A 13,990-nucleotide genomic window follows, 5' to 3' on the forward strand; every position below is an offset into this window, starting at 1 on the left:
ACTGCAACGAAGCTTCACCATCCAAATTGGGATCCAACTGTACCGAAACTGCAAGGTTGTGGTCTGTCTTGGAGCTCATGCCCCAAGAATTGCTCAAATTTCTCTGGATTCAACCCAGAGAAATTTGAATTTTCTTTGGATTCAACCCAGAGAAAATTCAAATTTCTCTAGGTTCATTTTGATCGGTTTCTTTTGAGGCGAGCAAGGGGGTCCAACTCTAAATTGCCTCTTGTTGATCCAACTCTACCGAAGCTGCAAGGTTGTTGTCTATTATGCATATAAAAATTAGGCTAGAGTGGCAATTTTTCTGATTACTCTCTCTCTTATGCTGTTGCTTGGTATATCTAACATGAAATTTTTGGTTTTTCAGGTGATGTTGAAGCTTCTTTGAGTTGGTGTCCCAGTGTTTTTTGATTTCATTGATCTTCTTTTCAATTGTTTGGGCTTGATTTTCTTGGTTGGTTTTGTTTTTTAATTTCTTCTTCATTCATCCGTGAATTAATAGTTGTAAATGCTACCGACACCGCCAATCTATAAATATAACTATCCTTTCTTGTTGCAGTACACAAAACATAAAGGTCAGAACGTTGAGTTCACAGGTTTCATTGAGTTTTCACAGGTTTGATGGTGTCTAAGATGAAAATATTGCACTGAAGAGAGGAAGAGAATTTCTCTGGATTGAATTTTCTCTGGTTGAATTTTCTCTGAATTGAATTTTCTCTGAATTGAATTTTCTCTGGTTGAATTTTCTCTGGATCGAATTTTCTCTGGACTGAAATTTCTCTGGATTGATGTTGAGGGACCTTAGACATCATGAAAATAGTTGATGTCCTTTATACTATAAAATCATAATATCAAGGACCTTAAAAAAAATACCCCAAAAATCAATTCATATCTCAAACAAAGGCTTAGAATAATTTTGTTGAACTCATGAGATCTTGATTTTTTATTTTTTTTTATAACTCTGCTAAGTAGCTCGAAATATCAAAGGCTTGAATGGTTCGAAATCTTAAAATGATGTTGTTTTAAGATTTTTTTTATTCTCTTACTAATAAAATAATATTTTCCATACCATTCAGACTATTCAAACTCTACACATTCGTGCTGCCGATCATTTTCTTTTTTTTATTTGTTTGTCTGTTGGTTTGTTTTTGTTTTTAACCAAATCTTGTGAGCGGGTTGGTCTAATTAATTATTTTTTAATAATAATAATTGTCCAAATCCGAAGCCAAGGGGTCTTGTCATTTGCCGACACAGAGATACTAATTGACATTTTGACTACTAATCGACTTTTAAGCCACACAGGTGCCGCCCTCGCGGAATTTGCGTGTTCAAGTGTTCAACTAATGATTTTGAGGAAGATCCTCTCCCCACCGATTATTAACCGCCGCGTGTAACAATAAAATGGTGATTTGACAAATTGAAAAATTAATTGATAAGTCTTGAGATTACTAATGAGTCCCGTGTTTGATAAGTTGAATTAGGTTAAAATAATCAACAACAAAATTATATCAACTATAAAAAAAATTAATTATTATTTCAGATGTAATTTTTTTAATTAAACTAAAATAATAAAAATAATTTATTTCCAAACAGGGCTTAAGTTTCAATATGGGCAATAAAAAAATTCCTAAAAGATTCATTACTTTATAATGGCGTGTCGTATCCCAATTTTATTCTTCTTATTTAATATGAATAATAATTTTATAAATAACTTTAACTTGATTATAATTTAAAATTTTAATTGTAAAAAATATTAATCTTATATTTATGGAAAATAATTTAATTTGAACAATTAAAAATTAATTTAATTATAAATTTTCTAATAAATTAAAATTATTTATGGAATTTTTTGTTCACATTTTAAAGAAAAAGATAAAATGAAAATAAAACATACTATTATGAACTTTTTTTAAGTATAACAATTTTTTTTTTTAAAAAAAGATTTATTTGTTAATATTGAAATTTGATATAATTCAATAATAATTTTCAAAATAAAATGGATTTTTTTAATAATTTTTTCAGTATGATTTATGATTTTTTTAAATACAATATCGTAATTTTTATAATTAAAAAATATTAATTTACTTAGATTAAAAATATTTTGATATGAAATAAGGAGTAAACTTGAGATAACATCCACCATTATGGAGTAATAATCTTTTTAAACATATGTTATAAAAAATAGGACTTAATTGTCCATATTGAAATTTGATAGGACTTTGTAATAATTGTAAGAGTAAAATATGACTTACTGGTTATTTTTCCTTACAAATTTGATAGAATTTCAAAGATTGTAGAGTTATCGTAAATTTTATTTTGCTAACATGAATCGTTCATTTGATAAAAAAAAATTTCATGTATATTATTCATGAAAAAAGTTAATTCGATCAAATAATCATAAATTTTTCATTTTATCATATTTATTTCTAAAAAATTAGATAATCTATTTTCAAAAATATACTTATTATCTTTTTTTATTTATTTAAGACATACATAATCAAATGAAAATATTATAATTATTAGATCTACTTAATTTTTTTTTTTATAAATGATATACATGGAGTATTTGATTGAGGGGTTAGGAAGAGAGATGAATTAGCAATTCGTGCCCCATACTTGGACCATATTTGTTTGTAGAGAAATGGCATCGAATTGCTAATCTCATGAGAGGGTTAGGATTACTAATCCAATCACATGGATTGGTGGCTAAAAGACTATTTTGCCTCCCATTTTACAAAATCAACAAAGTTATTTTATATGTGATAAGAGTTTTATGGAATTTATAAATTTAATCCCAACTAATTAATATCACCAAAGTAGTAACAACACATTTTATCTTATATTTTCAACTTAGTAACCATCATACTAATGATCTCATCATTCAAATCTCATCATATCCATATCACTTTTTTATTTGGGTCGTATCACCTTTATATCACATTACATATCATTTTATTTAAAATTAAAAAATTAACAGATCATCCCAACCAATCTCTAATTACAATTCAGATATTTAAGCCTTCGTTTGAGATGTAGGTTGAAATTTTGGTTTTTTGACTTTTTTAGCCTGGGGCTAAAAAGCCTCGTTTGAGATGAACTTTTTGACTTTTGTGAGAGAGAAAATAAAATGATTATGATTTCAATGTGACATTTTATCTTATTGACTTTTTAACATATTTTATCTTTTTATAACTAAAATAATCCTAACTCAACCTAAACCTCCCTGCCAAACGAACCTATAATCTCATTCAACCTAATCGGCCAAACAAACATAGCTTGAAGACCCTACAAAATGAATAATTCAAATTATTAAAACGAAACACGTGACGGACCTATGATTCCCTCAAGTTCTCTCTAGTTCCCAACCCAACCGTTTTGGTTATCACATTATATATGATTGATTCATATATGTTGAATATTAATTATATTTACAAGGAATCCTTTGTATTTAAATTAGTGAGTGTTTTATATCAGGTGGTAATAAAAATATAATGAGTAATATTATAAACTCAAAAATTATTTATTTAGAATTTATCTAGAAATAACAATCAATAATTTAAATTCATTTCATTAGTAAACTCTACATTTCATCAATTTGATTTCCCCATTACAATACTCATTCTGGGTCAATTCTTGAACTCTAATTTTGGGATTCAGACTTTTCAAATATGATAGAATGAAATGGTCATCTCCATCTTTTCCCCACATAAAGAGCTTTTGTTTTAAAAGTTATTCGACACCTCCATTCTTTAAGGCATCCCACTCTCAATTTAAAATTTTGTTTTTGTTTTTGTTTTTGTGTTCAAACATCTCAATCAATCCCAACTCTACGCCACTCACCTTCCAACCATCTTCGCATTGAGCCATTTTTGTCACTACTTCCCCAATGCCCTTTACCCATTCCCTTTCCTTACTGTCCGCCACCCTATTTAGCATCCTTTTCAAAGCCCTCCACCCATTTGCCACCCTTCTCTCCTTACATATTCCTACCGCTCATTACTAGCAACAAAGAGGAGAGAGAGAGAGAGTAACGAGTAAAAGGAAGGATAGAAAGTAGGGAGGGGCTTGGTGTGGTGGTTAGATGTGGAGAGGGGTTAAGAGCAGTGGAAGGGTGGAACGAGGGTTAGAGGTAACTTCTAGAGGTAGTGGTAGTGATGGCGGTTAAGGTGAAAATGGTGGATGATGAAGGTTTTAGAGAGAAATGGGAATATACAGATAATTAGGATTTTGGCTTTTTTAGTAATTTGATTTAAGGGTATAATAGTATTATTAAGAAGAAAAAAAAGAAAAGAAGAAGATAATTACACTAACCTTCTCTTAAGATTGGAGAAACTATAATGAACCCACAAATTTGCAATAATTACACAAACATCCTCGCTGCTAACTGCGAACCGAATTTGTGAAATTACATTTCTACAATGGGTTGATCATTACAATTAAAAGTGAAAGGACCAAAGTAAGGTCACCATAGAAGTGTAAAGGTGATTAGTGTAATTAAAAACACACAATAAAGACATGAGATGGGGCATTGTTCCATTCTGTGATATAATTTTGGGAAAAAATTTCTCCAAGAAATAAGTGCTTTAATCAGCTGTACTGTACAACTGGTCACTGGGGCTAATGGCCATGGCTTTGGGATAAAAGTTGTACTGTCAAAACAATTCTATGAATTTACCAAAAACAAGTTCAAGAATGTAAGATGAGAAAAAGCACACAAAGAAGCAAAAGTAATAATACTTACTGGGAGTTTTTGATTTACAAGAAGAACGTCAATTGAATCTTGGAAAGAAAGACATAAATATTGTTTTTTTGCACTTTTTACCCTCTCCTTCCGCTTCGGAGATAGCTCATTCGAATTGCCCACAACTGCTCTCCTACAACTTTCATATCCGGACGGTCTGCCCGTGTCGGTGCCGCACACTGGAATGCCAACTCGAACATTTTCGCTAGTATGTCCTCATTCACAACTTCGTTCATCAAAGGGTCTACCATGTCCATGATACTACCATCGTTGTAGGTATTGAAGGCCTGGACAACACACATGAGAGTTGAGAAATGTTTCGCAAACATATGGGAAATGAGAAAAAAGGAAATTAAAAACATTTGAAAATGTCGGAAACCAAAACTAATAACATGTGTTTCAGTATGTTTTGTAGAGTTTCAGTGTGTTTCAGTGCATTTTAGTATGTTCTAATGAAAATGTTGGAATTTCAATATTCCACTAATGATTCATTTTAGTTTCTTAAGAAACGAAAATGTTTCAGCCGTTTAGATGGAAAGAAACGAAGTTCTGTCCCTTAGGTGGCACACTCCAGCAAGCCGAAGTCGATTGAATCAGATAATTGTGTGTTCAAGCAATTATCTTCACAACCGATAGAAGTGTCAGGTGTACAAAAGCAAATGGCAGCAGATCACCTCTGTTTTAGGTTGCAAATTTGCTCGCATGCACTAAGAGCAGTTTGAAAAAGATTCTATGTGATGGGTTTAATCTAAGATCCTAGAAAGGTCCTATCAACGATGTGTTTAATTTAGGCTCCTAAACAGCTATTTGGACTGGGTTTTGGATAAGTTCATTAGTTATCTGCCACCAATGCACACAAATTCACACCTAACATGCATTAATGTTTTCCTTTCATGTAAAATGTTCTTGGTTTCTTAAGAGTCATTTAATCAAAGATGAAATTGAAAAGTCCTTATACATACTGATGTTACGAATACACGCTGTTTGGTTTCATTTTCATAACAGTTTGTTTAAAAAAAATTCAAAAAACTAAAATCTAATTTGGAGAAAAAAAATGAAAAAAACAAAAGCACTCATCATTTTCATATTATTTTTAACCTTTTTGGAAGCGAAAATAATTTTTGAAAAATCAAAACTATCATTTTGATATTTATTTTTATCAACCTAGTTTTTATTTTTTCAAAAAAAAAATTCAAAAAACAGATTTTGAAAATGAAACCAAACAAAGATAGTCAGGAAAAGGGAGGATGAGCTTACCCATCTCAGCGTTACCCTCTCCTCAGCAGGCCTCTTCAACTCCAGAGGACGTCGACCTGTCAATATTTCAAGCAGTAGAATCCCAAAAGAGTACACATCGCTCTTCGGGGTCAGTTGGTAGGTCCTCATGTACTCGGGGTCAAGGTACCCGACAGTTCCTTTCACTTTGGTTGAGATATGTGTTTTCTCAGTGTCCATTGTACCAAATCTTGCAAATCCAAAATCAGCCACTTTGGCTCTCATGCTTTCCGTCAGAAGAATGTTGGATGACTTCACATCTCGGTGAATAATTTGCTTCTCTGTTGCATGATCAACAAAATTATAGGCATTACGGTTCAAAAAACAAAGAAAATTTGTCTTTGCAGTAAAATAAGCTACATTAATCGACGTGTTGATTATGATCCATGATATTGAGAGAATAATATTTTATAGGTCATCTAATTTCTGTGGATACTAAATTATTACAGTATCAGAGTTTATGTGTCACACAGCGTGCGTTTATCAGAGCAAGTTTATAATTTGCAATAATTCTCCTTTATCATGGTTTTGAACATTGACCAAATATTTGTCTATAGAAATACTAGAAAAGATTGCCTAACATGTGGGTTAGAGGCCCTTTTGATCGCTCTTGTGTTCTTTGATTTCTTTGCTCTTTTCTTTTCAAACTTAAAATCCAAATTCTCAATATATAAAGACCTTCGGTTTCTTTAAATAAATGAGTAATAAATTCTTGACAAGGCGAAGAAAATTTGAATTTATTCTATCTAAAAAGCACAATTAGCTGTTGTGCAAGATATTTTTTAAGTTAGCAAGGCAGCATCTTCAACAACATGAGGACCCAAATTAAATCATTAAGCAACTTCTTAGTTTCCATTAATGTATATCAAGTTATTCAACACCCTTCGAGCAACCCTGTCTTGTGAGATGCAGACATCCATAAAAGAATAAAAAATGAAAACAAAGAGACTTGAACCTAAGACTTCCCCCAACTTGAGCTTTGATACCATGTTAAGTTACCAATTGCCCCAAAAGCTTAAGCTGTTAGGAAATAAGCCCAACACTTCCCATTGACTCTCCTCAATCTTGTCCACCCAGATTGACCATTTGAACGGTGTTTTAAAAGAAGTTATACATAATAAACCCACAAACAAATTAAGTAAGTAGAGAGTGTGTGTTCACCTGCATAGAGATGGAGATAAGTTAGGGCATGAGCAACATCAATGGAGATTTCAAGCCGCTGATTAAAATCCAAAATTTTACCTCGCATACCTGCAAACAGCAACAACAACCAAATTACAAGCAGTGAAATTACTCTCTAGATTAGTAGTATTTTAGCCAATCCCTTACAGTCTGATAATCTTACCATCAAGATGTTCTCTAAGAGTACCATTTGGCACATACTCGATAATTATAAGACGGTCATTGCCACTATCTAGATAACCAAGCAGCTTCACTAGATTTCGATGATCAATCTTGGCCAGAAGTTCAACTTCACTGCTAAACTCAGTTCTTAGAGTTTCAAAATGTTCCTGTGCAATTTTTTCAGGCGAACACGGGAACATCATAAGATATGTTGAGCAAAACCGTGGACAATGGATAAATTTTTCTTTACATAATAACACTTAGTTTGCACATTGAAGAAACTGGTCATCTGGAAGGGAAGACAGATCAATTTTTTATGACACTCGTAGATCAAAAATCAGCAAAGCTACAATGGATTAATGTGACAAGAATTCCAATAAGTATTTAACTGCAAATTCATATATTATCGGTCGCAACGTAGGAAAGCAGCACCACTAACAAGGTATGACATGGGAAACTTCTCATATCCTCATCACAGAGTGTGAAGAGAGACCATCATAACAACTAGTCCTCGGTCAGTTACACATCACTAACAACAATTTGGAAGCTCAGTCAATCCATATCTTTTTTATAGTTTAAACTTTAGCTCGAGAAGTTATCTATAATGCAATGCCAAAACATCTTATTTATAGGTCAATAATAACCCTAATCAAAATAAGAAAGAAAATCCTAATGGGAAGGGAAAAAAAAAAAAAAAAAACTATAATCCTTAAAAATATGAAACGAAATATTATTAAGATCCTAATTCAACTATAAATGAAAACAAATAAAGATAAATATAAAATTCATGTTAGCAAGCCCGTTCCTCATCAAGCATATAATTTTGCCTCTGCAACAAATGTATCTTTCTTTTATGCAACTCACATCCTACTTGATTCTTCGAATTCCGAAAATTTTACAAGCCTTTTAAGAAAACAAGGCATCTCTAATTTGACGATCAAGTGTATTTATTAAATTCTCTGTTCTATGGTTCCAAGTAAAAATAGAACCACAATCTGACAGTTCCTTTCAAAGATATAGCAAGCTTTTAACATCATCATGTAAGCAAGAATAACATAGCAGAAATAGTACATTCTAGGCAAGCGAAAGAAACCACAGTATACCTTGTTTGCTCGTTTTATTGCAACTACCTGACCATCTGCTAGCCGGGCCTTGTAGACAGTTCCAAAGCCGCCTTCACCAATCTTCATTGATGACGAAAAATTGTGGGTGGCTCTAGAAACCTGACTCATGTTTAGATGAATTGATCCAATTCTACTTAGTTTTGGGGACATGGAGAATCTAGAAGGGCTAGGTGGCACTCGTAGTGGACTGCCTGGAAATTTTTCGTGAACAGAATTCATTTCCAATGAGGAAACTGAATCCACTGCAAGAAAGCACACAGTCTATTATCAACAGGCATTGAGAAATCACTGAGCCAAAATCTATCAGTAGGAAGAACCTAAGCTAACAAATATTAGATGTCCGAAGGAAAGTGCAAATTACGAGAAGTTATTGGTAGACCAGATGAGGGAGCTAAGAGCACCACTCTTCCAACTCTTGGAAATTGGTGCAGCTTTTCTCAAGCTGAAAGTCGATAATGAGAGAGCAGAAGTTAAAAGCACATCATTCCCACTTCTATATAATCACTTTTTTTATCTTATTTATTTATTTCTGCCTCATAAGTTAGAAGCAGAAATTGCACCAAACAATTTGGCACAAAGTCCCAAATAAGTTGCACCAAACAAAAGAATCCATGTGGTAAGTGAAGCTGATCACTGCCATTAAAAATTTGAAGTCACAGACATTGACAAGATTCTTAATAGCAACATTATCCAAAACATGAAAAATATTCTGACTCACTTGAACTCAGTTCCTTTGAAAGAACAGTATGGGCTGTCTGTTTCCGTATTGCACGAAAGCATGGACATAGTAAACAGCAACACAATGCGAGAAATCCTGATACTGCCATTGCCAACTTCATAGGTGTTATCAGAGATTTGTGAGCATCTTTGCCTTCAGTAGGCTGATTGTTCTGAATAGAACCATGTGTTGAAGATTCTAATCTAACAAACTTGTGCAAAAACTTCCTTCCTGCCTTCAAATGCAACTCATCTGTGAAAAATACAAAGAAAAAAAAAGTGATTTTTTTTCCCTTAAAGCATTGCACAGAACAATGTTCAACACAGCAATGTAAAAATAATATTCATAATAGGGCATACCTAATGGAGGATCTAATCCGCAGAAATGATTTATGTCATCTTCTGTCATGAAGCAATGGTTTGCTCGATAGAGTTTGAGGGCCTTGCAGAATAAATTTTTGTCTGCTAATTTCCCATTAATGTAAAAGAAATCATTACCAGAATTACTGGAGTAGCTGACGTGATCAGTGCCACAAACCTTTGACTGTATCGACAACTGAGAGGCAGAGATTCTTGGCAATTGCACTACCAATACAAAGCTCAAAACAACTAATGCCATTCTCAACGAAACGTTACTTCTAAATTCCATGCTTCAGAGCTAATAGATAACAGAATCATTCTAAATTCATACGCCCCCACCAATCAAAACAAAAGAAAAGGATCGAAAGAACATGAGAAGCACAATCCACAAGCACCTCACATATTAGCTAATGCACTATTTGCCCATTCGCCAAATTGACAACGAAGAAGAACCCGAACTGAAAAGGGTTGGAAGTTCAGAATCCACCAATATACCAGTTAAGGGTTCAATTCAAGAGTGATCTAAACAGGCAATTCAGCATCCGCAATCACCGCTTAGGTCAACCAAAGTCAAGAAAACCCAGTTCACCAAATCAAAAGGCAAACAATCCAGATAGAAAAGAAATCTGAAAGCCCCCAAAAGTCCTCTTATATATTGCTTCGAAGTTTGATCAAAATTGCATATACGCAATCCCCCAAAGTGACAAATACTTAAAACCCAGCTGTTTCAACTCCCCAAAACTAACAAATTAATAAAACCCATAATTCAAAGTGCCAAAACCATCAATACTATTCTGAATTCTCAGATAACCCATTTACCAAATCCAGAAATGAGACAAACCCAGATGAGACGAGGCCTAAAAACCCCCCCAAGAACCAATAAAACCAACAAGGCGATATAAGAGGGTTCTAGTGGAGATTCTTGACTACCCAGATGAGAAAACAAACTCAAACTCAAAACCCCATCACTAAAAAGCTTGATTTTTGAAGTTCAAAAGTGCTGACAAACAGAATAGGAGTCAAATGGAAATTGAAGTGAGAAAAAACCAAACCTGAATAAAGGCGGCTCTGAGGATGGAGATGAAGTATATGTATAATATTAGCTTGAATTGTTTGGTGTAAGGAGAGAATCAAAAGGGGTTGGGAAGGCCGGCCTAGGAAGAGAAGTTGGTGGGCTCTGATGTGACAAATGGCCGTCTAATAGGCATATAAAATTGAAATACACATGTATTTGTATATAATTGTTTGTACAGGTTGGATGGAATTTTGTTGACCGTCGAGGTTGTGTCATCATTTGTGTCCAAATTACCAAACCAACCCAGAAACAATGAACATGAACATGAACAAGAACAAGCCTTTTGTGTTCACACGTGGTTTGATTTTAGCTGTGATCCATGTGAACATGAACTGTGATGACGATTGGAGGGCTGTGATTGATTAAGAAAGGAAAAGAAAGTTGGAGTATCTTTTTTCCTTTTTTCTTTTTTCTTTTTTTAAATTCAGTTGCGCCATTGATCAGCCTAAGAGCAAAAATGCTTTGAACTCTCTAAAGTTTGAAAAAATTATAAATAATTCCCAACAAATCTAGTAAAAAAGTTAAATTTATCAAATCACCCTAACTCGGAAAAACAGAATTTAATTTACATAATTAGTCTATTGTCATCCCATCTTTTTCTTTTTTTCTTTTTTGTTAAATTTCCTCTTTAACCTCTCGCATCTCTTCTTCCTAAACTACTGTACTAAATTTCCTCCTTAACCCCTTTTTGCATGCCATTAGTCACTTCATTGTCTATTTTCATACCATTATCGTAGCATGCCACACACCACTAATATTTCTACTACTACATTCCACCATCTTTTTGTCACATGTGACTGTCATTACTCCTAACAACTACCCATATTCACCTTTCTTTTGAATCAATTTGAGAATTGCGAATCGGGGATTGTGATTGCAAATTTCGGTGACAATTGTTGTAAGTATTAATCTTGTTGTGTAATGAGATTTTGTCTTGATAGGTATTATGATTTTGGTATGTTGTGACATACATGTAATGGGGGAGGAAAAATGATGATAACATATGGTGGTGAAAAGAGAAGAAATGTAGTGGCATGCCGTGGCAAGTGGGGGTGAGTCCAAGAAGGAATTGGCGAGGTAATCAAAGATTGTGGAGGCTTGTCTTGCCATGAAAAGAAAAAAAGAGAAAAAAAAAAAAAAAAAAGTTGTTCAAGAGAAGGAAAATAGAAGATGGAGGTGGGATGGATGTGACCATTCAAATGCCTGAAGGTCGACTAACGGAGTGAGTGTAATTGTAATGAGATAATAAATGTTAGGGGAGTCAATGTAATTTTCCTAAACTAATGGGTTAGCTATAATTTTTCTTAAAATTAGGGGTGGTTAATGTAATTTGTCATTTTTGTTTTGTAGTCGCAGGGAACTTAATGAAAAGAATAAAAGAATAAAACTTTGAAATAATAAGTAGTATATACATAATTAATAAGTATATTGTTTTTTTAAAGCAGAAATAAGTATATTGTTTAAATCTACTAGTTATAAGAAAAGTGGAAATATAGTTAAATCCTTCTTACAATTAGTGTTGAATCACTAAAAAGTTGTAGAATTCAAAGGAGGTCGTGATAATACAGATAAAGTTAATGCAAATTGTAAAAAGATATATGGGTTGGATCTTTACAAAGTTCTTAACATTTTAACAGTTAAAAACGGAATTTAAAAAAAAAAAATTAATATGATAAAATCAATTGCCAAAGGTTAATATTATAAGTAAGTTAAACAGAAATATTAAATAGTGACCATTTGGATTAATGGAGCATTTTTTTTAGATACTTATATAATAAGCATATGCACTAATTTATTAGGATCCATTGGTTTCATCATGCGTTGTGAATCATTTTAATTATTTTGGATCGAGCTAACGTTGATTTCCTATCATAAGTCTTCTAATTGGTTAAGGCTATGTTTGGCTATGATTTTTTTAATAATTTTTTTTTTGGCTATTTAAATTTTTAGAAAAAATTAACAGGCCTCGTTTGGGAACAGGCTAATTTAGTAACTTTTTGGCTATTTGGCTAAAAAGGTAGGTAAAAAAAACTTGTATGTTTGGGATGACTTTTTGGCTAATTACGAAAAGATGTGCAAAAAGTAGAGAGAAAAGAGAATCTTTGACTTTTTGGTATGGGTTGTTGGCTTTTTGGCTAATTTAGTAACTTTTTGGCTAATTGGCTAAAATAGCCTCTTGCCAAACGAGGCCTGTTTAAGCTTATTTAACTCATAATTGAGAAAAATAATTTATTTTAACAAGATTCATTTATATATAGTAATTGTTAGAAAAGTCATATTTTTTCAACAAAAAAAAAATAATCTTTAGTGAATATTTTAAAATTTTGTATTAATTTTTTTTTTTACTTTCCGGATACTTTTAGGGGTTGTTTGGGGTGTCCTAAATAAGTACACTTTTTGTCTTTTTAGACTAAAAAATTGAGAAAAAAAATATGATAGTTTGGGTTAACTTTTTGATTTTTTATGAAAAAATGTGTATTAAAAAATTATATAAATTAGTGTGTAGGGGAAAATTAGGATTGTGAGTTGTGCAGTCGTAATTTTTTACTTTTGGTGAATATTTTGTATTAACTTTTTAACTTTTTGAATAACTTTTTTACTTTTTAACTTTTTTTTCAACTTGCCAAACTTGGTCTTAGTTTAAAAGAATATAAAAAGTTTTTTTGTTAAAAAAAATCTACAAAAACATACTAGCATTTGTTTGGTATGTGAGTTGGCTTTTTAGCTTTTTGAATTTTTAGTTTTTGTAACAATTCAGATTTTTAATTATTCTGTAAAATTTATACTAATATTATTTAATTACAGTTAGGAAAAATATACGATTTATTTTGTATTATTATGTGTAATAATATAATTATTATGAATTTAGGGGTCAAAGTATAAATAAATAATAATAATAATAATAGATATGATAGTAAAATAAATTATTAATTTTTTATTGATATATGATAGAGTATAATTTAATTAAAAATTAGATCAAAATATAATTATTTTAAATATTTATTATGAATAAGTAAATCTTTATAATTTATTATCAAATTTTTTGAAGTATTCGCGCGGATAACGTTCCCACCTCGTATAAATAGAGAGGAGGTGGTCTGTGCGGAAAGAAAAAGAAAAAGAAAGGAAAGAAGTAAAAAGGAAGAAAAAGAGAGAAAGGAAGGAGAAAAAAAAAAAGAGGATGAATGAAAAAAATAGTGGAAGCTGTGAGTGTGATAACTCAGATTTTTAATTATTTTGTGGAATTATATTAATATTATTTAATCTCAATTTGAAAAATATATAATTTATTATATATTATTATGTGTAATTTTGTAAAATAATATAATTAGTAAAAGTTTAGAGGTCAAA

The 13,990-nt window shown here is 31.9% G+C and overlaps 1 protein-coding gene across 1 annotated transcript; it reads right to left on the reverse strand.

Moving 5' to 3' along the window:
• Positions 1 to 4,650: 4,650 nt before the first annotated feature.
• On the reverse strand, positions 4,651 to 10,978 carry LOC114266259 (calmodulin-binding receptor-like cytoplasmic kinase 3). The gene is made up of 7 exons (XM_028207148.2): positions 9,565 to 10,978; positions 9,206 to 9,457; positions 8,467 to 8,729; positions 7,365 to 7,530; positions 7,181 to 7,270; positions 6,002 to 6,300; positions 4,651 to 5,031 (listed from the first exon to the last, which is right to left on the reverse strand). Exons 1-7 carry the CDS (start codon positions 9,851 to 9,853, stop codon positions 4,822 to 4,824), a joined length of 1,569 nt encoding a protein of 522 aa, XP_028062949.2. The 5' UTR covers positions 9,854 to 10,978; the 3' UTR covers positions 4,651 to 4,821.
• Positions 10,979 to 13,990: the final 3,012 nt, after the last annotated feature.

This window comes from Camellia sinensis, chromosome 5, assembly GCF_055761805.1.
Source record: "Camellia sinensis isolate YWXY chromosome 5, ASM5576180v1, whole genome shotgun sequence".
NCBI classification, from domain to species: domain Eukaryota; kingdom Viridiplantae; phylum Streptophyta; class Magnoliopsida; order Ericales; family Theaceae; genus Camellia; species Camellia sinensis.

Bases quoted from the DNA above. Each gene is read 5' to 3' on its own strand.
- LOC114266259 (XM_028207148.2), bottom strand. From the start codon at position 9,853: ATGGAATTTAGAAGTAACGTTTCGTTGAGAATGGCATTAGTTGTTTTG. The intron at 9,458-9,564 runs GTATGCCCTATT...TATTTTTCACAG, and splicing joins CGGATTAGATCCTCCATTAG to ATGAGTTGCATTTGAAGGCA. The intron at 8,730-9,205 runs GTGAGTCAGAAT...GCTTTCTTGCAG, and splicing joins TTCAAAGGAACTGAGTTCAA to TGGATTCAGTTTCCTCATTG.